The sequence below is a fragment of the Apus apus genome, chromosome 9 (assembly GCF_020740795.1).
Source record: "Apus apus isolate bApuApu2 chromosome 9, bApuApu2.pri.cur, whole genome shotgun sequence".
Taxonomy (NCBI): domain Eukaryota; kingdom Metazoa; phylum Chordata; class Aves; order Apodiformes; family Apodidae; genus Apus; species Apus apus.
This window is the reverse complement of record NC_067290.1, coordinates 12,449,882-12,474,835: the sequence shown is the minus strand read 5'-3', so window position 1 is coordinate 12,474,835 and position 24,954 is coordinate 12,449,882. Positions and strand designations below refer to the sequence as shown.

The 24,954-nt window shown below is 60.3% G+C and overlaps 3 protein-coding genes across 3 annotated transcripts in view; 1 reads left to right on the top strand and 2 right to left on the bottom strand.

Annotated features, from left to right (window-relative positions):
• Positions 1-3,274: 3,274 nt before the first annotated feature.
• RRP9 (ribosomal RNA processing 9, U3 small nucleolar RNA binding protein) lies at positions 3,275-7,236 on the top strand. Its single transcript, XM_051627822.1, has 15 exons — positions 3,275-3,358; positions 3,459-3,541; positions 3,620-3,732; positions 3,828-3,904; positions 4,002-4,043; positions 4,262-4,388; positions 4,583-4,707; positions 5,113-5,205; positions 5,310-5,410; positions 5,510-5,644; positions 5,834-5,896; positions 5,976-6,121; positions 6,216-6,295; positions 6,417-6,490; positions 6,581-7,236. Exons 1-15 carry the CDS (start codon positions 3,287-3,289, stop codon positions 6,684-6,686), a joined length of 1,437 nt encoding a protein of 478 aa, XP_051483782.1. The 5' UTR covers positions 3,275-3,286; the 3' UTR covers positions 6,687-7,236.
• A 390-nt stretch (positions 7,237-7,626) lies between these two features.
• On the bottom strand, positions 7,627-17,715 carry GRM2 (glutamate metabotropic receptor 2). Its single transcript, XM_051627821.1, has 6 exons — positions 17,669-17,715; positions 14,266-14,886; positions 11,381-12,218; positions 9,616-10,679; positions 8,630-8,804; positions 7,627-8,317 (listed from the first exon to the last, which is right to left on the bottom strand). Exons 2-6 carry the CDS (start codon positions 14,755-14,757, stop codon positions 8,244-8,246), a joined length of 2,643 nt encoding a protein of 880 aa, XP_051483781.1. The 5' UTR covers positions 14,758-14,886; positions 17,669-17,715; the 3' UTR covers positions 7,627-8,243.
• Positions 17,716-19,974: 2,259 nt separating this feature from the next.
• Positions 19,975-24,954, bottom strand: part of TEX264 (testis expressed 264, ER-phagy receptor) — a 36,272-nt gene continuing 31,292 nt past the window's right edge. Inside the window, exon 6 of the mRNA XM_051627355.1 lies at positions 19,975-20,827. Coding sequence (XP_051483315.1) covers positions 20,514-20,827 — 314 coding nt within the window. The 3' untranslated portion in view covers positions 19,975-20,513. The remainder of the gene's footprint in view (positions 20,828-24,954) is intronic.

The window sequence follows — 24,954 nt, the reverse complement described above, 5'->3', positions numbered from 1 at the left end:
CCAAACACCCCGCATGAACGGGCCCCGACTTGGTCCCCCTGCCACGCGGGGACACTGGCGGCAGGGTGGCTGCGGTCATGCTGAGCCCACCAGTGACCAACCCCCAGCCCTCCTCAGGGTCTCCCTCTCCGGACCCCAGCCCCAGGGACCCCAGCACGCAGCAGCCCACTCCCTTTTGGAGCAGGGCTGGCTGAGGCCATCTGGGAGACATCCATCTCCACATCAGCCCCCTGCTCACCGTGGTGTTGGGGCTGAGATCCTCCTCCCCTCTTCCCTCAGGACCTGGACACCGTGCGGAGGGGCTCCATTCAACTCTTTGGTCATCTGATGGGGTTGATGAAAGGTGAAAGGAAAAAAATTAAGAAGGAGGTGTGGAACAGCCTGATCCCCCTGACCTTTCACCTGCTTGACCAGGAGAAGACTGTGACCAAGGTGGGATTCTCTGCCCGAGTGGCCCTTTAGGCAGGGCAGTGCCAACAGCAAACCCTTCCAACGTGTGTCACCGGGCGTACAGCTTGCCAAGGCCCTCGGACCAGGCAGAGCTCCCCTTCCCTGCCAGCTGCTGCCTTTCTCCTCCTGCTGCCCGGATAGATGGATGAGGAAGTGGGTCCCTTTCCCAGCCAGCTCCCCCTACACAGCCCCTGGCAGGGTCCCTGCAGCCCCAGAGACTGGGCTATGGCTCTGTAGCAGTCTGGGGCTACCAAGGTCAAAACACTGAAGCCCCAGCAGGCTTCCAGCCAGAGGACATGACCACCCTTCTCTTCCCTGGGGTGCTGAACCTGGTGGCAGCACCAAGCCCCAGCTTGTACATCTTCCCTGCATGGGCCGGGACAGGCTCCAAGCCCTGCCAAGAGGGGGGACACGGGGCCCTGTGCCACCAGCAGTGGTGGTGACATCTCTGCTGCTCCCCAGGCTGCCCAGGAAGCCCTCCGCAGCGCTGGACGGCTCCTGAAATGGGGGCAGCTGGAGCAGCTGGCAGAGCAGGCGCAGGCGCAGCTGATCTGGGGGTGCCTGGTAAGCACAGCCCCGACCCCCCTGGGAGCCCCCCTGCCCCGTGCCCAGTGGGGGGACAGATGGCTGTGCCCCCGTGGCTGCACACAGCCTCCCAGAGCAGGCTCTGCTCCAGGCTGTCCTCACCCTCGGGGCCCCAAAGGGGACCCTGCCACCCTGATGGCACCCCAGCATCCTCAGGGAGCCCTCTCCTCCCTCCAAATCCTGATGCCACACGGCGGGAAGCCAGGACTGTCCTGTCTTGCTGGGGGGCAGAAGGGTGGCCCTGGGTTCGGGGTCAGCTCTGCACCAGGCCTGCACTCTTCTCCTCTCTGCAGCTGGCCAGGAAGAAGACCAAGATCAAGCAGTTCCTGCTCCAGTGCCAGGGGTACCTGCAGAGCCCCCAGGAGCTCCTGCGCTGTGAGGCTGTTCGGGTCATTGGTGAGCCACCGGTCCTGGGTCCCTCCCTCTCCTGGGGTCCCTGTGTCCCAGCACAGGACCCGCAGGGCACCTCTTCACCCCCACCCCTCGGCTGTGGGGCTGGCACAAGGCTCCCCAATGCTGCACCCTGGCTGGGGTAAGCCCTCCCCAGCAGGTCGGGATGGGTGGCAGGGTCCCTGACACATCGTGTCCCCCCAGGGCTCATCGGCCGGCGGATGCAGGAGAAGGAGGTGGAGCACATCAAAGGGGGTGAGTGAGGGCAGCCAGGAGGAAGGACCCTGGCACGGAGCTCCCCCCAAGCCTGGGCCGGCTTCCCCTCCCAGCACGCTTATGGGGAGGGGGCTGTTTCTGCAGGGGGATATTCCTGACCAGCAGCCTCCAGCCAAGCTACCTGTCCCTTGGCTCCCTCCTGGCTGCCACCTCACCTCTGCTGCTTTGTCTCCACAGTCCTCCAAGGCGCACAGGAAGATGGCAGTGCCCTCGTCTCCTCCCTAGCACTACAGACCCTCCACGTCCTCCAAGCAGTGCGGCCAAAGTCTAGATCCATCTTCCCACTGCCACTGCTGAGGGCATGGAGGAGGGTGCGGCACTCCAACCGCGTTGATGACTCTGCTGGGGCACAGTCAGCCCTGCAGCCCCAACCCTAGGATGCTTTGCAGGCTGGGGTGTCTTCTTTTCCCCAAGCCCAAGAGAAAAGAAGACACCTCAGCCGCCATCCTGGGGCGAGCAGCAGGCGCAGGGCAACACCTGCCCACGCTTCAGCCCAGCCATGAAGCACCAGCTGCTCTGCTGGGCTGGGAGAGACCAAGTCAGAGACGGAGTCCATGCCCTGCTTGAGGGTCCCTGAGGGGCAGAGTGACACTTGGCTGGTTGTGGAGGCTCACACAAGCCAAGAACAGCATTTCCCCAGAAGCACAGGACCACAGCCCCCAGCCCTGAAGCCCCCGACAGATTGTAGACCCTGGCTCTGGAGCCCCTGGCCCTGCAGCTGTGCCCTGCACCCTGCCTGCCACCAGGCTCCTAGAGCTGGCAGGCCACTAGCGGGGGGTGTCGTGTGCCCCCTTGGACCCTGCTGACCCCCGCATGGGGGTCTGCCCTCTGCAAGGCCTGCAGCTGTGCCCTGCACCCTGCCTGCCACCAGGCTCCTAGAGCTGGCAGGACACCAGCGGGGGGTGTCGTGTGCCCCCTTGGACCCTGCTGACCCCCACATGGGGGTCTGCCCTCTGCAAGGCCTGCCTCCTGCCCTCGGGGCTGTGCAGGGGCGAGGAAGGCAGTGGGTGTTTGCCCCCACTGCTGCCCTGTCTCCCAGGGCATAGCAAGGGAAGGGAAGGAGGGAGGAACAGAAGGAGGGAGGCAAGGAAGGAGGGAGGTAATGGGGAAAGCAGTGAGGGAGGGAAGTGATGAGGGATTGTGGGAGGGAGGGATATCTGTTGTTACCTGTTGTTATCGATCTGTTGTTATCTATTGTTATCTGTTTTTATCTATTGTTATCTGTTGTTAAAAGATATCTGTTGGTTAAAGTTATCTGTTGGTTAACATTTCTCCCAAAAGATGTTTTGTAGTTTCGAATTAAAATGAAAGTTCCTTGTTTCTACACAAATCTAGAGTTTTGAAAAGTCTATGGAACTAGTTGAGAAAAACTGGGAACACTAAATACTAAAGCAACGGTGAAAGTGGGGGCAGGGAGAAGCGCTCGGTGGCTTTTCCTGGGGCTGAAAATGAGGAGAAAAACGTGAACCTGTGCAGAGCGCGCGGCACCCGGGGCGGGGCGCGGGGCGGGGCCCGCACAGGAAGGGGCGGTGCCCGGGGCGGTGCCCGGGGCGGCGGGGGCGGGGCGGGCAACACGTGCGGCAAGATGGCGGCTGCGGGCAGCCGTAGGGCCAAGGCCCCGCGCGGGGCTCCGGGACGGCGGCGGCCGCGGGCGGCGGTGAGGGGGGCGGGCAGGGCGGCGGGAGGAGCTGCTTGCCGGGGATCGCTCCGGCCGAGGTTGCGCCCCGTGCCGTTGATCATTCCGGTGTGTTGTGCAGGTCCCGGGCGCCGAGGGAAGGCGGCGGGCGGCGGGCGGGCGGGCGGCAGATGAGGAGGTGTCCAGCGAGTCCGAGCCGGAAAGGTAAAGGCTTCGGCCGGGAGCGGCCGTGCGGGTCGGGCTGCTGGGGCCCGGTGCCGGTCCTGACGCGTGTCCCCGCAGCCCGGCGCTGCGGCGGCGGCAGGAGGTGACGGCGGAGGAGGAGCTGGAGGAGACGCCGCAGGAGAAGAAGCTGCGCCTGGCCAAGCAGTACTTGGAGGAGCTCCGGCGCTACGGTGAGTGCCGCCCGCGGCCCGCGCCGGGGCCAGCAGCCCCGCTGCCAGCAGCTCCCGCTGCCCGGGCCGGCGCTTACCCCCGGTGTTCACCGCAGAGGAGGAGCGGGCGGCAGACGAGGAAGAGGAGGCCGGGCCGGTGGATCTGATCGGGGACCGGCTGAAGGAGGACGTGGTGAGCAGAGCCGCGGGCGCGGCGCCCCGGTGGCGGCGGGTGCTGCCCCGCCCCGGGCAGGGCGCCGTCTCCGCTGAACCTCCCGCTTCTTCCCCAGCTCGAGCAGAAGGGGCGGCTGCAGCGCCTGGTCGCCAAAGATGTAAGTGCTGGGGGGCTGTACGTGCCGGCTTTGGGGGACACTCGGCCATGGCCACGGCCGGCACCCCGAGTTGACATGTTGGTTTCAGCACCAGGGCCCTTCTCCCACCTGGAATGCTGGCTGATGGCGCCCTGGAGAAGGGGGGTGCTGTGCTTGGGTACCCCTGTGCCTGGGGAATGGACCGAGGTGACCAAGCTCATGTCCCACTCTCCCCACAGGTGCAGCCTCCGGATCCAGCCAGCATCCGCGTGTTGCGGGGACACCAGCTGCCGGTCACCTGCCTGGTCATCTCTCCAGATGACATGTTCATCTTTTCTGCTTCCAAAGATGGCTCCCTCATCAAATGTAAGTGTTCCCTTGGGATCATAAGTGGCTGGAACCCTGCAGGGACCCCGCAGCAGGAGGACCGTGGGTGCCTGGTCCCCAGCCCCTCCGGGGATGTGCATGTACATACATGTTCCATGCTCTGTGGGAGGCTCTTTGGTGCTTTCCAGGGTGGTGGGGTCTCCCAGGGGATGACAGCAATGTATTTCCCACAGGGGAGGTGGAGAGCGGGAAGAGGCTGTGTGTGGTGCCAGGGGGGAAGAAGGGCACCGAGGAGCGGCACATGGGGCACGCGTCCCAAGTCCTCTGCATGGCCATCTCGTCGGATGGCAAGTACCTGGTATGGGAGAGAGCCTGGCTCATGGGGTGGAGAAGTGGTGGGAGAATGCATCTCTGAGGGTAACAGAGCACTTGAAAATATTGCCCAAGGAGACTGTGGAGCCTCCATCCCTGGAGGCATTCAGAACCTGCCTAGACATGTTCCTGTGTAGTCTGCTCTAGAGGATCTTGCTCTAGCAGGGGGGCTTGACTAGATGATCTCCATAGGTCCCTTCCGACTCTGACTGCTCTGTGATTCTGTGATCTCCTCTTGGGGAGCTGGGGGGCAGTGTTTCATGCCCAGGTGTACTTTGCTGTTTTAAAGCAGCCTCTGCCTCCACTGGAGTCAAGAACGGGTCCTTGGGGCACATGGGGTGGGCTGCGGGTCCCTGAGGGCAGGTCTCCAGTATCCTCTGTGTTCTGACAGGCTACAGGAGACAGGAACAAACTGATCATGATCTGGGATGCAGCCACATGCAAGCGCCTGCACATCTTCACGGGGCACCGTGATGCCGTTTCGGTGAGTCAGGGGCATAGTCTATGATGCCTGTGGGGCCAGGCAGCACTGTCCTCCCTGGTGTCCCTCATCACTGCCCCTGTGTCCATCTGTCTGTCTGTCTGCAGGGCCTGTCCTTCCAGAAGGGCACACACCAGCTGTACAGTGCCTCCCATGACCGTTGTGTCAAGGTCTGGAACGTGGCGGAGAACGCATACATGGAGACCCTGTAAGAGCTGGGGGGGACCTCACTGACCCTTCCTACCTGAGGGAGGCCATGTGGCCGAGGGCTGTGCCCATTGCAGCTCTTTGCCATCTCCACCTCCAGATTTGGGCACCAGGACATCATCACAGGGCTGGACAGCCTGAGCCGGGAGTGCTGTGTGACATCAGGGGGACGTGATGGCACCGTGCGGCTCTGGAAGATCCCTGAGGAGTCACAGCTTGTGTTCTGTGGACACCAGTAGGTCTGGGGTGGGAGAGGGGGCTGCGGGCAGGTGGGTCTGGCTGGGGCAGTGATGTGAAAGTGCCAAGCATCCTCAGGAGCCTGCTGGCACTGTGAGGACACTGATGCCCCAGTGATCCTTTGTTCCCTAAGTAGGATTCCCAAAGCACACCCATAACTGACAGGAGTTGCCCCTTCTCTCCACAGGGGCTCCATCGACTGTATCCAGCTCATCAACGAGGAGCACATGGTGTCGGGCGCTGATGACGGGTGAGTGCGGGGCTAGAGCAGTGCCTGGGGTGGGCAGGCAGTGCCCCCCTCAGCCCCTTCACCCCCCCTTCCCTGGCAGGTCTGTGGCCCTGTGGGGGCTGACGAAGAAGAAGCCGCTGGCGCTGGCCCGGCAGGCGCATGGCCTGCAGGAGGCCCAGGGCCTGCAGCAGCCATACTGGATCTCGGCAGTGGCCCCTCTGCGCAACAGTGACCTCCTGGCTACAGGTCTGTGGAGCAGCTTCAGAGCCGGCTTGGGGGGTGCTTGGGGTTCTCCCTTCCACAGGTCAGGGTGCATGGCAGCCTTCTCTTTCTGCTCCAGGCTCCCACAGTGGCAGCGTGAAGCTCTGGAAGTGTGGCGAGGGATTTCGGAAGCTGGAGCCTCTGTGGGACATCCCCTTGGTATAGATGGGGAGGTTGGGGATGTTGGAGCGGGGCTGGGAGTGGGGTTTGGTGGGGACTCCTCTCCCTGGGCAAGAGGAGGAGGCTGCAGGAGCCCCTCACCCTGCTCTGTTCCCTCCAGGTGGGTTTTGTCAACAGCCTCAAGTTCTCAGCAGCTGGTGACTTCCTGGTGGCCGGCCTTGGGCAGGAGCACAGGTACCATTCCCCCTCCCCAGTACTGCCCTGGGGCACAGCCCCTTCCTCTGGGGCTTAGCTGAGGGTGACCCCCATCTCTCTTATCTACAGGCTGGGCCGGTGGTGGAGGCTCAAAGAAGCCAAGAACAGCATTTGCATCATCCCCCTGAAGCGCAGGACCACGGTTCCCAGTCCTGAAGCCACCGATACCTTGTAGCCCCTGGCCCTGCAGCTGTGCCCGGCATCCTGCTGTCACCAGGCTCTTGGAGCTGGTGACACAAGTGGGGGGTGTCGTGTGACCCCCCTGGACCCTGCTGGGCTCTGAATTGTGATGTGGCTCTGCCTTCTGCAAGGCCTGCCCCCTTCCTGCAGATTTGGCTGCACCTGAGCTCTGGAAGAGTCCATTTGTAAAAAACAAAACCCAAACCACTTTATTTACATAAATTACAAAAAAAAAAAAAATAATCCACACATTTGCTGGCAGAAAAAAAATCTACTCTTAAAAACTTGTTTGGACTCAAGTACCTGGGTCCTGTTACTCACCCTCAGCCCGTGCAGGTTCTGCAGGGGGGCAGTGGGTGTTGGTCCCCACTCATGCCCGGTGTCCCAGGCAGGACTGAGAAGCTCTGGGCACAGCAAGGGAAGGGAGGGAGCAATATTTTGTTATCTGTTGTTATTTATCTGTTACTATCTGTTAAAATTCCTTCCGAAATTCGGAAGTTTTGGATTTTACAAATAAAAATAAATGTTCCTTGTTTCTACATAAATCTAGAGTTTTAAAAGTCTATGGAGCTAGTTGAGGGAAGGCTGGGAATAATAAATACTAAAAAATGAGCTGAAAATGAGGAGAAAAACATGAAACTCTGCAGAGCGCCCGGGGGGAGCTCCAGTGACCCGGGGAGGGGGACGTGGGGCAGAGCTTGGCACAGGGGGGGACGTGAAAGGCCCTGCAGCAGGGGAGCGGGGCGGGCAATAGGGCGAGGGTGGCAGGTGGGTGCCAGGGGCGAGGACAGCGTGTGCCAGCTCAGGGCTGGGCGTGGAGGGAGCGGGAGGTGCAGCTGGAGCCGTGCGAGCCAGGCGGGACTTGGGGAGCTCGGCAAGAGGGAGTTGGGGTGTGGAGCCCAGCTTGGGGAGAGGGAGAGGGGCCTGGCACCGCGGCTGGGGCAGGGGATGGGGCACGTGCAGCATGGCTCAGGTGAAGGGCCGGGGGCTGCAGTGCGAGGGCTGGGGGGACATCCACTGTGGCTCGGGGCGGGGCGGGAGAGATGAGCTGCGTCTGTGCAGGGGCCAGGGAGGTTTGGACCACGGCTTGGTGCAAGGGACAGGCAGAGATGGGCCAGGGCTCCCTGCAGGGGATGGGGGGAATGTGCACCATGGCTCGGTGCAGGTGACACCGGACACCTGCCCCATGGCTCGCTGCAAGGGCTGGGGGGACATGCGGCTCAGTGGCTCAGGGCAGGGGACAGGGGATGTGCACCAGGGCTTGGTGCAAGAGATGAGGGGGTGTTCACCAGGGCTCAGGGCAGGGGACACAGGGGATGTGCACTACAGCTCAGTTCAAGGGAGTGGGGGGATGTTCACCAGGGCTCATCAGTGCAGGGGACAAGGGACGTGTCACGGTACTCAGTGCAAGGGAAGGGTGACACGTACAATGACACAGCGCATGGGACACGTGGCTCGTGCAGGGCTGGGGCTGAGCCTGCTGTCTTCCTCTGGCCCCACACAGCCATGGGTGCTGCTCCCAGAGTGCAGCGCAGCCACGGGCAGGAGCCCTTCACAAGGACGACGTTGTGGAGTCCACCACCTCACGGCCGTTACACACTGTGGGCACGTACTGCGAGGCCGAGCCTGGCCAGGAAAGCAGGACTCAGGGGCAGGTCATATTCCAGCAACAGCCCCCCCACAACCCAGGGCATCCCAGTGCAGTGGGTGATGGGCATCTGGGGAGCTACAGCCCCACCCAGGGCTGGGGTGGAGTGTGCCCAGGGTGGCCATGTCCCCTCTGGGTTTGGGGTTAGGACTCAGGGAGCTACATGCCTTGGGGCTGGGGTGGAGGGTGCTTAGGGTGACTGTGTCCCTCTGGGGTGATCATGGTGCCCCCACTTCCCTGCCAGGAAGCAGGTGCTGCCCCCCAACCCATCCCCAGCTCCCCACACTCACCGTGGGACTGGCTGGATCCAGCAGCTGCCACACTGAACCGAGCGGTGCCCACACGGTGGCTGGCCACGTTCTTCTGGGGCTGGAAGAGTATGATGTGGAGTTTGGGGGTGAAGAGGCAGCCAAGGACCACGGTGCCACTGAGGCTCACTGAGATGCACATGGTGGTGGTCTGGACCTGCAGACAGGGGTGAGCATCAGGTGCTGCTGCTGCCACCAGCCCTCTGCCCCCAGAGGGGCAGGGTGAAGCCCACCCTATGGCACCAGGCAGAGGCTGCTTCCTGCACCCCACAGGCATATCCTACCCTGCACCAGCTCCTTCCATCAGGGTGGACCTGCTGGAGACCCCTGGGCAGAGGACAGGCACTGCCCTGATGGGCACAGGCTGTTCCTGCAAAGGGGGTGCACCCTGAGCAGCTTCCCCATCCCACCCAACACCCCTCACCCCAGCACTCACTCCCACCAGGGGATGCAGGTCATCCCCAGAAGCCCCCAGCTGCAGCCACCCCCACACAGTTCTGGCAAGAACATTGCTGGGCACCTTGCCAGCAGTGGGGCTCAAGGTGCTGCAGGGTGCATCTCATGCTACCCCATTCCTGGCACTGCCCAGTTCCCCAGGGACCAAGGCTGTACTTGGGTTTGGCATTCATGCCCAGAGGAAAACACACACACACACGTCCCACGCCTTCATGTCATGAGGCTGAAGAATAGCAATCACTCCTCCACAGCCAGGTCAGGGGTGCCTCTAGAGGTCTCAGGCAGCAAACAGACTACCAAGGGGGATGTCTTGTCCTCAGGACTCATTGCCCCCTCAGCCACACTTCATCCAGCAACAAATGCCCCAATGCAAAAGTGACCATCACCATGTCCATGGCTGAAGACCCTTCCCTAGGCTTATGCATCTCCTAGCCACAAACCCCATGGGGCCCAAATCACCAGGACTGCTCAGATCAAGTCCTATTAGAGACGCCTAAAACTCAGGCTCTTACTCGGTAGTCGCTGGAAGTCACGTAGAAGATGGGCAGGAAGGCCAGCCAGATGATGCAGGTCGTGTACATGGTGAACCCGATGAACTTGGCTTCATTGAAGTTTTCAGGGCATTTCCGTGTCTTGAAGGCATAAACCGTGCAGAGGACAATCAAGAGCACATTGTAGGTGAGCGAAATCAGCATGTTGGAGTCGCGGTTGTTGCACTTGAGGGTGACGATGTACCTCTTGTCGGGCTCGGTCTCCTTGCCTGTGCCGGGGGTCTCCACTAGCAGCCAGATGATGACGATGATCAGCTGGCAAGAGATGAGGGCCATGCAAATGACCACCTGTGATGTGGGGCTTATGAACCGGGGGCGCTGGACCCCCTCCTTCACCCCACTGAAGATCCTGGCAATGCGATTGGTCTTGGTCAAGAGGGCTGAATAGCAGACGGCAAAGGACGTGCCCAGCCCCAGGCGCCGGAGCGTGCACACCCCGGTGGAAGGCTTTGCAATGAAGATGAAGGTCATGCTGTAGCACATGAGGACCCCAGTCAGGAGAATGTAGCAGAGCTCCCGGCCAGAGGCCTTCACGATGGGGGTGTCATTGTTCTTCACAAAGACTCCAAAAACAAAGAGGGTGGAGATAAAACCGAGGCAAGAGATAGTGACAGGACCAATGGCCCAGACGTCCTTCCAGCGGATGTACTCTTGGGGCAACTCGTAGCAGCCATTCAGGGTCTCGTTGGGCCAGTAACCGAGACCACAGTCCATGCAGGTGAACTCATCCAGCAAGTACTCGTAGGGCTGGCAGGGGATGCAGAGCCAGCAGCAAATGTCTCCAGGCTGCATGCTCTTTATCTCGTTCTTCTTGCAGGGGTCACTGCACTGGGACACAGGGATGAAGGTCTCGGCCCATGGGATGAGGCTGGTGTTGAGGATGAGCCCCTCAGCCCAGTAGCCCACCTTCTGATACCGATACCGCCCGCCCATGCGGTGATAGTTGAAGATGTTGTAGCGCCCGATCCCATCGCCGTAGCGGTCAAATCGAACCACGCTGTTGGTGTCTGCTGGCCTGAATGGAGCTGGAGGGAGAAGAAGGGAAGATGGTGACTGCCTTGGGGCAGAACACTCGCTTCCAGTGTGGAGGCAGGGCTCCTTCAGAGGGTGACATCCCACCAGGATCACAGGCAAAAGTTCAACCTGTTCCCCACCTTCACTTTCATCATTGCTGCCAATGCACACATCAGGAGCAGGAAAGCAATGATGGAGAGCTATCTCCCTATGTGCTTAAGAGCTCAGCAACCCCAGGCAGCTCTGCAGGGACCAAGAGGGGGGGTTTGCAGCTTCTGTGACTCTCAAGGACACCTGAGTAGCTGCACTCAGTCCAAGTTATAGAGAACACACTTCTAATTCATCCCCAAATATATAGGTGTCTGATCAAGTTTCCTCAAATTTAATCCCCAAAATGTGAATAAGTCACGGCACCTGCAAGTGAGGTCTCCAAGGACCCACGTTGGGGCTGGTCCCACCCAGCTTTAGCAGAATGGACTTGGTCACCAACTTCTCCACAGTGGGCACAGAAGGCCTGGATTTCCTTCTAACGGTAACAGTGGGTTGTTGTCATCCTGGGACACCCACAGCCCATTGCACAGGGGACCCTAGGTGTGGGCAGGATGGAGGAACTGGAGGACTTTGGATCAAATATGGGTCTCCCTCCTCCCTTCTCCTCCACTGACCCCTTTCCAGTTAGGAAGTCAAACCCCATGTCCATCTCTGGACTCACCATCAAAATTAACATTGAGCATAAAGTCCTTGTAGAACCTCTTGCCATTGACGGGCTTCATGGCGTCACAGAGCTTGGTGGAGTTGGGACACAGTGCCTGGTGCATGTTGTGGAGAGAGTGAGCCATGGCATAGACTGCGTTGACCACGAACGTGATCTTGGACTCTGGCTCAAACTTGCCTGTCTTGAGGGAATAATGACTACAGTCCTGCATGTGGAGGCTGCACTTGAACTTCTGCTCCCAAAACTCCCGAAACCAGGGATTTCGGCTGTTATTGTAGGGATGGAGGTTAAGGAAGTAGGTAGCAAACTCCTTGATGGGGTAGGCTGCCAGCTCGATAGTGATTGCTCCCTCTGCCACCGCTTCACTTCCAGCCACCACGCTCTCCAGGGCTCCCCAGCCGTCGCTGGCCACCCACATGAAGGACACGTTGGCTCTCTGGGCAGCCGCCAGCAGCTCCCGGGCATCTTCACTTCGGGTGAACATCACAACGACCCTGGCATTGGGCTTCTGCAGCAGAGCCCGGACCACCCCGTCATAGGTCTTCTTGTTCATGGAGCGCCCCACCTTCTCTGAGGTGGCGATGCAGATGTTGCGCATGCGGGCTTCTTGCTCAAAAGCCTCAATCCCTGTCTCCCCATAGTCGCCCTCTGAGGCCACTGTAGAGACGTAGGTCCAGTTGAAGAAGCGCAGGATCTCTGCCATGGCTTTGGCTTGGTAGAAGTCTGGTGGGACAGTGCGAGCAAAGTAGTCATAGCGGGACTTGTCACTGAGCTTGGCACTAGTGGAGGCATAGCTGATCTGTGGGATCTGGAAGAGCCTCAGCAGGTTGGCCACCTGGGTGGAGGAGGAGAGGTGAGCACCCAAAGATATGGCCCAGGGAGGGTTGATCCTACTGGAGCACCCAAATTGCTGCATGGTGAGGTACAAGCATGACAGTGGGGCTGGTGACCAATGCCCCCAATCCAGAGGGGTGGTGGGACAGATGGATGGAACTACAACCCACTCACATTGTTGCCAGAGCCCTCAGACATGCACATTTCTTTCATTATTTTAATATTTCATGCATTTCTCCTCTGAAATTTAGGGCTGAGGGGCAGGTAAATGAATTTGTGGCAAAAGCAGAAACTCCCCTGTGGGTGACCTGTGGTTGATGCTCATGGGCAAGAAGAATGCTGGGGCACATAGCAGCCCCATGGTGTGGGAGGAGAGGACTGGGGGGCCAGGGCAGAGCCCACCATCCAGCCCAGGGCAGCTGCTGGGCCTGGGGACCAGCACCTGCTCATCCCACCTCCAGAGCCCCAGCAGGACCTGCACCTTTCAGCCACTCAGCAGAAGTTCTTGTTCACTTCAAAAGGAAAAAAGCTCCACTAATGAGGCTGTTAGAAACCCAGGCACTGGGAGAAGCAAAGGGGGGCTTGGGGTGGTCAGCAGGGCCAGTGAGCCTGCCTACATCTCACTTCCCCCCAGGCAAGAGATGCAGCTTAATTAACGTGGACAAACGTCCTCAACAGTGAAGTCCCCTACTGGCGAGAGGGCCTCAGAGAGCAGGGATGTTGCTGCCTGCCCCGGCTGCTCTCAGGAGCTGCCAGCCTGCTGTGCCGCCTGCACCACCACCTGTCTGGGACAGTGCCCCAGCTGTGGGGACATGCAGCAAGAGGAGGGACAAGTGCCCTTGTGAGCTGGACTAGAGTGCTGTCTCCACCACCTGCCCCGGCTTCCTCCACCCCACAGCCATGGGGGTGTTGGGATACAGGGACCGGCAGATGGGGTTCAATGTGCCCCAGGGACTCATTAAATCTCAGCGAGTGTGTGGGCAGTACACTGACAGCCCCTGGGACTCGGCCCCACTGGCCGCCTGAATCCTCAGGGGATGCTCTTCTCCCTGCCTGAGCCAGCTCCTGCAGAGCCGCAGGTTTTGGGGACTGAGCTTCACCCCACCCAGCTGACAGCCTGGTCCTGTGCTCCAGGTGCCCGTTACCATAGGATCGTTGAGAACATGGGGTGGTGGCCCCTGCACCCACCCTGCCCCAGCCAGCATCTCTACTGCCAAGCCCTACAGAGGTGGGGGTCCCCTTGCAGGGGGCCACCTGTCTCGGGATGGGTTTGGAGGGCAGAGGGGATGGTGCCCCTTCATGCTGGGCAGCCCTGCCTGCTGGGAGCAGTGTCTCCATGTCCCCACTGCAGTGTCTCTGGCATCGTTCTTACCTCAGAAATGTCACTGCCATGCTGGGGGGGCCCCGTACCTGGCTACCCACCTGTCCCACAGGGGACAGGACCCATGGGGCTGGAAGTGACCAAACCCTGCTCCTGCACCATGGTGGCCCCTGGGGACAACCAACCACTTGGTGCCAGGGCACCACAGCAGCTGCCTCCCAGGATGTGTCAGGCCAGGGACCCATGCTGTCACTCCCAGGAGGTGGCTTGCACCATACAGGCAAAGGACACAGCAGCATGCTGGAACTGAGGACAGCATGGACCTCAGCATAGAAGCTGTCCTGGGCTGAGGATCTGTGCTTGCCACCACAGCCCCAGGAGGGGAATAAATCCCTGTCCCCATGCAAGATGATGGATCAACTGGCTCAGCTCCCATGGCTTTTAGTGGGCGAGGGGAACCCTGCAGCTCAGAGGGGACCCCAGACACCATCAGGGCTGCAGCACCCCCATGGCAGCAGATAAATGCTGCAGTAAAATTCTGCGTGGCAGCACCCGAGCGCCAGTCTGGCCTTCCCCTCCTGTTGCAGGAAGGGGCACAACATCACTGAGAGGGATGCAAGAGCATCCCTGTGCTACACCAGCACACAGTCCCACTGGAGTTTTAGCCACCCCACCACTGTTTCTGCTGACCCCCCAGCCCCATCGAGTCCCTCTTCTGAGGGGGTACCTGGATGGAAACGTCACTGTAGGAGCCTCCAATGACACCAGTGATGGCTGTGGGCACATCATCATGGATGGCGTAGGACCCATCAGGGCAGATGTGCTCGGAGCCGTCCACCTTGGTGAGGGAGGCACGGACAAAGTCGAGGGACTGCTCGAGGGCATAGGTGTCCTTGGAACAGGTGTCAAGGATGTGGGCACCCAGCCTCACCCCCGGCAGGATGCTCCCGTCCCTGTTGATCTCATCCAGGGCAAAGAGCATGGCCTCCAGACGCTGGATGCCCCGGTGCTCGTTGATCTTGCCACAGTCTTCACTCCCCACTCCTTTCTCGTGGACGGGGAAGAGGCCCCCAATCACCAAGTCCCCATCCGTGCTGATCTCCTTCTTGCCAGCCATGCCATGCCCAGCAGCCAGGCAGGTGGCCAGGCGCACCAGCCACAGCCAGGCAGCCAAGGGCACCGCCATGGGGTGTGCTGGCGCCAGCCGGGGGACTTGCATCACCCCGTGTCACCTGCTGCCACCCGTCAAGGCAAGGGCAGGCAGTTCCCAGGCATTGGGTGGCAGGGGGTGGCACAGTACGGTGTTGGCAGGAGGGGGGTTGTGCTGCTCCAGCAGAGCCCTCAGCACCTGGAAGTGTGAAGAGAAAAGCTGCTGAGTCTGTGGGCAGCCAGGTGAGCCACGGACGAGCAGGGGCATGAGCCTGCCTGCGCCCTCTGCCCCAACACACCCTGTGGTGCCTGTACAAAGGAGCTCCCACAGAAGGGTGAGCTGTGACAGCTCCAGAAGCGACCTGGAACCACCAGGATGCCAACAAGTGACATGGATCCTGCGAGACAAATGGGTGCAGGGTCCAGTGCCCCCACAGAGCTCCCCAGGATGCACTGGCACAGGCAGGGATAGCATAGAACTGGCAGTGCTGGGCAGAGTAGCCTGCTTGGGGGGCAGCCCTAAAACATCTGGGGTCAAAAAGGAACCAGTGAGATCACCCAGGGCAGGGAGCCTGGGCTGGGCTGGCAAAGCCAATGCCAGCTCTGAGCCGAGCCCCTGACCAAGGCAGTGGCATCAGGGGTGCCAATGGCTCCTGACCTCCAGCCAAGAGTGCTGCCAAAACCAGACAGCCCTGAGCCCACCATGCCCACAGTGCCACTATATTTAATCCCCATCCCAAACCTACCCAGAGCCCATTTGCCCTGCCATTGCCCCTGCCACTGCCTGTGGCACTGGGGCTGGAGCAGGGACACAGGGACACATCAGTGTCTTCACCCTCCCGCAGCGACACGTGGAGCAGGCTCCAGCAGCCATGGTGCTTCAGAGCCTGTTCTCTCACCACCGCCCCTTCCTTCCCCGTATACTAAATTCAGAGATTTCAGTAAAAGTAAGAGCCAGGTTTGCTGACTCCCTCTGCAGAAAGCACGGAGGCACTGGGGAATCAAAGGCTTTTGCAGCAGACAGGCCTTTCCTTTGGCAGGAGATGCAGTCCTTTCGGAGATCAGCTGTCTTTTCCCAAATCACGGGAGAGATTTGTTTCCCATTTGAAGCTGACTACTGAAATCCCACAGGGCCAGTGTTCTGGGGGCCATGGGAGCAGGAGATCCCCTGAGAGCCCAGAAACCACAGGCTGCTCTGGCATGGGAAGCTGCCGGTGCCACAGCAGGTCCCAGGGCTCTCCCGCAGCCCTGCAGAGCAGGGTGCTTGTGGGGGCACACAGGGTGGGAGGTTGATGCTGGAGGATGCTGAGGGTGCATGCTGACCTCCTCCTCCTCTGTGCCCCATGGTGCCTGTCCCTAGGTCGTGCCTGTCACAAGCCTCCAGCCACCTTGAAACATCTCTTCTGTGACTTCTCAAATTTGAAGTTTTGGGAAGAGGCCGAAAAAAGGTCCCTGCCTCATTTCAGGCAATGAATGCCTCTTGGGAAGCCAGGGTTTCCTCAAGCAGGAAAGAGGCTGCAGGCACATGGATTGATGGAGCCCATTAGAGGCAGGCTGAGCCTGGCCAGAGGGGTTGAGCAGCACTGAGAGCCCAGCTCTTTGGGGTCCAGCTGTTCTGGGGTAGCTGCTGGGACCTGTCAGATGAAGGGCACCTTCAGGCAAAGCTCTCCTGAAAGGGCAAACCACCCACCATGCACTGAGCATGGAAGGACACTGAGCAGGGCTGCAGCCATCCTCACAGGTGCTCAGCTGGGTTGGCATGGTGCTGGGGGGAGGACAGCCCTATGTGAATATCTGGAGAACAACTGTGGAAGTGAAGCACCTGGCAGGGCAGAGCCAAGTCTAGCTTGATAGCCATGGTGCAGCAGGAAATCTGCTGGCAGCTGGCAGCCTCCCATCCCAAAACCCTCTGCAAGTAGGATGGGTGAGAAGGTGCTGTATCTCCTACATGCCCCAAGCACTTCCCACCCATCCTCTGCTGGGACACCTGACCCCCTCCAACACCAACACCCTTAGAGGTGGCACAGGTTGCTTTTGAGAGGAGCCATGCTGGGAGGGCACAGTATGAGCCCAGCTTGCACCAGCTGCCATCGTCACCTTCCCTTGGGGTGCCCAGAGGTCCTACGACCACCGAGCTCTGCTGGGACCCCCGCACCCCCATTCTGCCCCATGGTCTGCGAGTCCCAGTGCCCCGTGGAGCCAAAGTGCCTCCCCCAGGTGCTCAGCCCATCGCCCCCTGCCATCACGGCCACTCAGCAGCTCCTGCCCAGCCTGGTGGGAGCAGAGGGGGCCAGGGAAGCGAAAGCGAGAGGAGCTGGCACAGCCCTGGCCCCGTGCCCTGCAGCAAGGTTAACCAGGAGGAGGGTGCCCACCCCGTGCAGCTCCCTGGGGGGCTGGAGTCACAGGCTTGGCAGAACCAACCCAAATTCCAGCCCAAACCCGCCCTGGGGTCTGGCTGTCCGGCAGCCCCCTAAAGCCACTGCTCCCCCTGGCTCGGGATAGCCAGAGGAGAGAACCCGGGGAGGGGAGAGCCGGACAGGGGGTCCGTCTCCGCCGTTTCTCTGCCCCGGTGACTGCGGGCAGCTCCTGCCCGTGGCCGGGGGCTGCAGCGGCAGGGTCCCGCTGAGTACCGGCTGCGGGGGTCGGTGCTGCCGGGACACCGGGGGAACAGGGACTCCCCCCGAGCCCTTTTCCCGGAGCCCTGCTCCCCGGCGTCCTGCGCCGGGCAGGGGAAAGCCCGTGGGACCGGCCCGGTGCACCCCGCCCCGCACGCCGCCCCCGGCCCAGCTCCCTGCCCCGGGAGCCCCGACACCGGCCGCCGAGCCACGGCAAGCCGTGGCCCCGACGGCTGCGGGGAATCGCCGGTCCCCGCTTCCCGCCGCCTCGGGCACCGGGGCTCTGGGGACGCAGGGGCACGGCGCGGCCCGAGGCCACGGGGACGGGCGCGGCCGAGGGAGCCGGGGTGGGAGCGCAGCCCTTACCTGGGCCCGGCGGACACTGCCGGGAGCCGGTGCCGGTGCAGCGACTGCCTCGGAGCTGCGGCTGCCGCCGCCTCCCGCCGCCGCCTCTGACTCTCCGCCAGCCCCAGCTGAGCGGAGCCGCTCCGCCCCCCGCCCGGCCCGGCCCCCGCCCCGGCCCCGGCCCCGGGCAGCGGCACCGCAGGGTCCCCCCGCCTGCCCCCCACCCGTTGCCGGCACCGCAGGGCCGGGGCTTGGCGGGGCTGGAGCAAAGCTAGGGAAGGCATGGCCGGATCCAGGCAGGGCACGGGCAGGACAGGGCCACATGTGGGCAAGACACGGTCAGAGCGAACCAACCCACAGCCAGGAGACAGCCAGGGAAGGTAGGATATGTCCAGAGAAGGCAGAACACAGACAGAGCCAGGCAAGGCATGGTGAGACAGAGCTAGGGCACAGGCAGGACACAGCCAGAGAATGCAGGATACAGGCAAGGATCAGCCAGATGCTGTGGGGACAGCCAAATCCAGGCTGGGCAGAGGTAGGACACAGCCAGAGCAGGCAGGAGCAGATCCCTCTGCAGACCTGACAGGGCACAGCTCTGCGCCTACTCCCCCGGCCCCAGAGCCCCCATCTCAGCCCCAACTCTGCAAGAGAGGTCCCAGCCCCAGCTCCAACTCAAACGCTGCACCCTGGCACCCCTGGGGCTGTTCCCATGCTCAACACAGCCCCCACCCAGCCTGCCCACTGCTCCCCTAGCCCTTGGGGGGCACCCAGGGGCCCAGCATCACTGTGCTGGCCCCTGCAGGTCAGCACAAGCACCAAGCTGGGGGAAAGCTTTCGCTGATGCTCCCTGAGCTGACTTCTCCAAAGGCAGAGGCAGCACTGGATTTAGCATTCCAGGTCATCACTGCTTGCCCAGACCCTTTCTGGAGCTGTTTGGCCATCTAGGATCCCACTGTGCTGAGTCCCCATCAGTCTGATGCTGGCTCCCAGCATTCCTGGACAGTTATGTAAATTAGGGACAGGAGATGACAAGGACTCACAGGGACAGGCTCAGTCCGGGGGTGCCTCAGTTTCCCCACTATCAGCTGCTGTGCTTGCAAGCCCTGGGTTAGGGCATTACAGCAAGAGTCAGACCTGCTCTGTCCCTGCCCTGCCCCAACGCTCCTGATTTGAGGGTGGGGGGAATAGCCCAGGACCTCTGTGGCAAGGAGACCAGGATGCTGGGCCCCACCAGCCCGTCTCCTTTCATGACTGTTAGCACAGACAGAGTGGGGCACCTGGGAGAGGAGGATGCCTGGGCCGGGGGACCTAGGGTGACAGATTGCTAGGGAGGGCTGGAGACATGCCGTGCTGATGGATGCTGGCACCACCAAACTCCTGCTTGCCCCCCAAGCAGACGGGACTGGCACAGACCTGGCACATGCCCGACACCAGCTGCATCCCGCCAGCTGCTGATTTGGCACCACTGACAGCAGGAGGATGATGGCGAAGCCTCCCTGGTCCCCATCTTCTGTGAGGTTAGGGGACAAATGGCATTAGGATCCACTGCCTGGCTCCAACCCCTCCAGAGTCTCAGCCAGGCATAAATATTTCAGGGGGCTTGGCAGTTCTGTAATAACCAGCAACAAAGATAAACACTGGGAAGAGCAATATTTTTCCATGTGGGCTGGAGGAGTTTAATATTTTATCACTCAGAGCACAAAATATTTATGAACAATCTCCTGTCAATCACTGGCTGAGGACTAATCGTGACCTTTCCAAGCCAGAGAGGACATGTCCCCACCATGGAGGGACAGCCATGGTCCCCTGTACCTTGCCCCCACCCCAAGCCCAGACACTGTGGAACAAACCCTGGGCTGTTGGAGGCACCAGGGGCACTGGGACAGGGTAGGGGCTGACCTCTGCCAGCTGAGTGATGTGCTCCTGCACCCTGCATTGCCCCAGGGCATGGTGGTGGTGATGTCCAGGCTGCTCACTCATCCCCAGCTGGTGAACAGGGAACTGGGACAGCACGGGTGCCCTCCCTGCCTGCACTCCCAGGGCTGTGGGACCAGGCACTGCCACAGGAGGAGCACAAGTGGTGCCAGTCCCACCAGCAGCACAGGGACCTGGCTTTACTGGTTTTACATCCATCAGGTTCCCAACAGAAGCGGGGATGTCACCTGTCTCCAGCTCAGCAGGGCAACCGGGACCCCTTTCCACTCCCCCCACAGCCTGCAGAGTGTGTTTGGGGGCCACCAGCAGCCCCCATCCACAGCCCACTCCCCACCATGGGGCAGGACGGCGCAGTCAGCCAAGAGGCAGTCAGCAACACCATGGCCACCAGGGAGGAAAAGCATCCACTTTATTACAGACCCCAAAAGCATCCATGGCAGTGCCAGGAGGACCAAGTGTACACAGGATGTTTCCATTTTTCAGCGAGGGGAAGAGAAGAGGGGAACAAACCCAACCAACCCTACTCACGGCTCTTTGGTGCTAGAAAACACGTGGCAGTGCAGCACAGAGAAGCTGTGGGTGAGAGGGGCACCAGCAGAGACTAGGGGGAACACCTCTGCCATCCACCACCTCTCCCCCGAGACCTCTGTGAGGAATTTGCGACACATCTAGAGACATACAAACAGCAAATGGATTTTGCTGCCCCACCCCAGCCTACACCTACCCCATGCCACTGAGTGCTGCAGGAGACCCCCCCCACACTGCTTCCTGGCATCCTCAAAACAGTCTAGCACCCTTTCTACAAAGAAGAGCAGGTCCCAGGGGGAATCAGCAACCAAAATCTCTTGGCTGGAGAAGAAGGAGGTGGGGAAGGTGACCAGTTGCCAGTAACTCAGACCCTGGTGGGAGGCGAGGCAGCCAGGCCCCTGCTTCACTCTTCTCCTCTCTCAGCAGCAATGGGCTCCTTGGTCCACTTGTCTGTGACTTCCTGGTTGCCTGCATAGCCCATGTCAGACAGCAGGCCTGGGGCTCCCTCCCCGTCCCCGGTCACCTCCAGGTCCAGCTCCTCGAAGGAGGAGCCGCTGGCTCCTGACTCACTGTAGCTGTGCTCACTGCGGTTGTCCACTTCCTCCCGGCCACGGCTGGCTGGGAAGGGCAGCAGGATGGAGGTAGCCACTGAGGTGTCTCTGCTGTCAGTTGTGGCCTCTATGCTGATGGAGCTAGTCTCACTCATGGTGTCAGCCCCTGGGATGGAGAGAGAACAGGAGGGAGTGAATGCTGAGGGAAGGAAGTGATGGGAACAGGGTGCCAGTCTTCAAAGCCACCAGAAACCTCATAGATGTCAGGCCACAGTGGAGACCAGCTCCTATCTCTTGTCACCTCCTGTGCCTTTGAGAAGTGACGGGGCCAAGACAACCATGAGCTGGACTCAAACAGCTCCATGAAATCAGGGCATCCCCAAGCCAGCCCAATCCCCAGCCTCCCAGGCATATCCTGGCCCCACAGCTGCTCTCTCTGCCCACCTTGAGGACCTGGCAAGCCCCTCCTTTGGGAGAATGCCCAGAACCCCTCTTGCAGCCAAGCCCACGAGGAGGCTTCCCCTGCCAGCAGAGCCCTGGTCTCACCACCCCCTCTCAGGATCCCTGCCTCATTAGCTCAGTTTACAATGCAATTTAGGAGTCAACAAGACGAGCACGTCAGATTGGGACCAGCAGCTCGGTGCTGTTGCTGGAGCAACAATCCAGGAGACAAAACCCTCCTGTAAAACATTAATCATTGTTAATTATGACATCACAGATCCACGTGGTTAATTATGACATCATAGATCCACATCGCTGATCATTACATCACATATCCATGTTGGCAATTTTAAAAACAGCAGCAAACACTGGGTAGGCTCCTCCATCCTGGTCCTCCCTGCTTTGCCCTCCTGCCTGAATCACACTGGTGGGAAGCTCCTGCCAGGCTTGGCCACTTCCCAGCACCTCTGCTCCAGGGACTCCATCCATGCCGGGCTAGGCAGCCCTGCTGAGGATCATGCCCTGCACCACAAGGGAAACCAGGAGGAGCTCTGCTCAGTGGTGGCACTGGTGGAGGATTGTGGCTTGCCACCAGCAGGGCTGGGAAATGGCAAAGAGGGTGGTGACAACTGCAGAAGGGCTCTGGGTAGGAAAGGAGAGCCCTTTCCTTCAGGCTGGCTCCTGCCAGCACAGCTCCATCCCCAGCCATGACACGGGGCTGCACCAGGACCCCAGAGCCATCTTCAGCCTCCCCAAGCTCCTGCAGCCAGGCTGCCCAGAGCTGGGCTGCTCAACCTCCTCCAGCTTCCCGGCAGCCACTGATCTCCTGGAGGAGACCCACCAGGGAGGGAACTTTCCTTAAATCCCTTTTTTTTTTTGCTGTTTTTCTTCCCAGCCTGGGCAGCTGCCAGCAGAACTGCTTGCAAATGGCAGTTCTCTGCCTTCAGAGCCGCATCATCCCACAGTCCTGCCTGCTGAGAGATGGCTGCTTGGAGAAGACCAAGCAGCAGTAGCAGGACAAGGAGCAGCCGGGAAAGACCCACAGACACAGCACGGCCACCGCTTTATCCCACCTGGATGGTGCATGGGCTTCATCCTGCCCAGCAAGCACCTGGAGAGGAGCCTGCCCTCCACCCTCTGTCCTTGGCCATGGCATGCAGCCCCTTCGGCAGCTGGCATGAGCCAAGCCCTGGGCTGCCCACCCAAGTGATGCCTGGTGACCCTCACATGAAAGGGAGGAAGGAACCATCACGCGCTGACATGCACCGCCCTTGCTGCAGCAGCAGGGAGCTCCTCAACATGGAAACTACATTTACTCTAAGTTAAAAAGGATGTTCTGCAGGCTGCTGGTGAGGCGCTTGCCAAAGGGGATGGCAGCCACAGATCAGGTGGCAGAAAGGCAGGAGGAGATGCTGTCCCATCTGGCAGGACCTTGGCAGGGCAGTGGGTCAGCAGGCAGCCTCCAGGAAGATGGAGAGCTGTGGGGAATGGAGGGGAGCATGCGGCCCCTGAACCTTGAAGCCAGCCAAGGGTTTACAAGGTCTCTACTGGGGATCTCAAAAAAAACCCAACAAAACATTTTGGCCAAATTAGTGGCCTCAGGTGACATGGACACTTCCGCACTATGGCTTCATGACAGCTCACACCATTCGTGGTCATCTTGCATCCCTCTGAAACCTGGTAGAAGAGTGATCTTGACCCCAAGGCCATTCCCTGCATGTGCAGCACTCCTCCCTTCTGTGTCCCTCCGGCTGGGAAGCAGTCACATAAACCCGTGCCACAAAGGAAAGAAGCTTGTGAGGAGAGGAGCAGCAGCTCAGGAAGGGGAAGATGGGGGTGAAACCTACCCAAGCCCAGCTCCAAGCTGCCACCACAAGAAAGCACTGCTGTCCTCACCCCCGGCAGCCACCTCCCTCTCCCTCACTCCAAGGGTGACAATAAACCGAGTCCTGTTTCCTTTAAGCCAGACACTTTTTCACTGGTCTGTCATTTCTGATCACATTTGAGCAGCCTCAGCTGGCAAATTCACCCATTTTAGCAGGACAAGCTATGCTTGCTGTGCCATGGCCACCTCGCCTGGCTGGGGATGGATGGCCGTGGCAGACAGGGCTGAGAGATGGAGCCACTGCTGCTTGGGACAATGTGGGGTCAGGGGGACATGGCAGAAACCCCTAGTTATCCCAGAACAGCCCTGAGAGGCCAGGCAGGGAGTACATCAGGGCTCCAAGAGGGCAGCCACAGCCTCACTGGAAGGTGCCTTGTGGGCGAGCAGGGGTTCAGCTCTCCTCTCACGGGCATGAAGTCTTCTGGCAGTCCTCACACCCACTTCTCCATCCTGCCCCAGGCACCTTGCTTGGTCCCCAGCATCTTGCTGCTGCCCATCCCCTGCATCCCACTTTCCAGGGTTGGTTCCTGCACCAGGAGCCAGCCCAGAACCCAGATTCAGCACAGCTTTTCCCTCTGGCACTCAGTGAGGTGCCAGCCATCCTGTGGAAACACATCCTTTCTGCCCCGCTCCCCCACGGACAGTGTAGCCATCCCACTGCATGTTCACTCATCAGGAATGCAGAACTTGGAAAGTTCTGATACGGGAAAAAGAGGCAAAGCCCGGGGTGAAGCCCTGCTGGGGTGTTGAGAAGCCCCCTTAAAGGCCAGGGCCACCGAAGAAGAAGGAAAGCCAAGCAGCCAACGCCAAGATGTCTGCCAGGGATGGGTGCAACAAGAACCACTCAGCCCGCACTGGTAATGAGCCAGCCCCCCAGGCAGCTCAGCCCTGTGCCACCCTGGGTACCAGCATCCCCAAATCTTCCCAGGAGGGAGGGTCACTTTCCCTCCTGCATTGCTCCAGCGGGACACTGATGCCTGAGTGTCGCTCTCCTCTTGGAGCACCCAGGTCCTCACTTTCCCCCTCTTCAATCAAATATTCATTGTCTCTGCCGCTAAATAATAGATCAGTGCAGTGCTGGGGGTGCCCAGCTCCTCCTGCTGAAGCTCACACAGCCTCCAGGATAGGAGCTGGGGCAGGCAGGCCAGCAGGAAGGCATGGCAGGAGCTGCCTGCTGAGACCCTTCTCAGGACATACGGCCAGGCAGAGCAGGCAGGGCTCTTTGGAGGACGGAAGCAATGGGGATGAGGCAGAGCACAGCAGGGAGGCTGCCCCCCGTGGTACGGGGGCTCAGCAGGTGATGGCATTGGTTGCACCCAGATGCCGCTGGACAAACTCATCTTCAGGAAAATGAGCACCTGAGACTCTGGGCAGAGCCACGTGCTTAGAACCCATCTGTGTTCATGCCAGCACACCCACACAGCCAAGGGCTTCTTTTGTTTGCTTTCACCTTCCGCACGCTGCAGCGGGGTCACGCTGCTGAGAGAGAGCCGGGAGGGCCCGCTGAGCGCTGCACGGATGCCAAAGCCCTGGAAAATAATTAAGTACACAAATACTAATCGTGATTGACACTGGCCCCCTGGAGACCCGTCAGCCGCCTTCTGAAAATGCTTCATGTCTTTCCGATGATCCTAATGATGGTGAAGAAGGAACAGAATTGGTGAGGAAGAAGCTGCAGCCTCCGGCCCCTTCCTTGTGTGCCAAGTGTGTTCATCCTCAGCGGAGCTGCCAGCCCTGCTCTGTGCAAAGCAGCAGCAGAAAGCAGAGTCCCTGGACTATGTCCTGCAGCCTTTGTGGCCACCTGCTTCTCTCAGAGCCGCAGCACCTTGCTGGGCGAGCTCGGGAGCAAGGACAGTAGACAACAGCCTAAATGGAGAGACATGCTCCAAGGTCAGGAGGCTCAAGAAAACAAATCCAAGGTTTTTGTACACATCCAAGTCACTTGGTATCACCTGGCACCACCCATG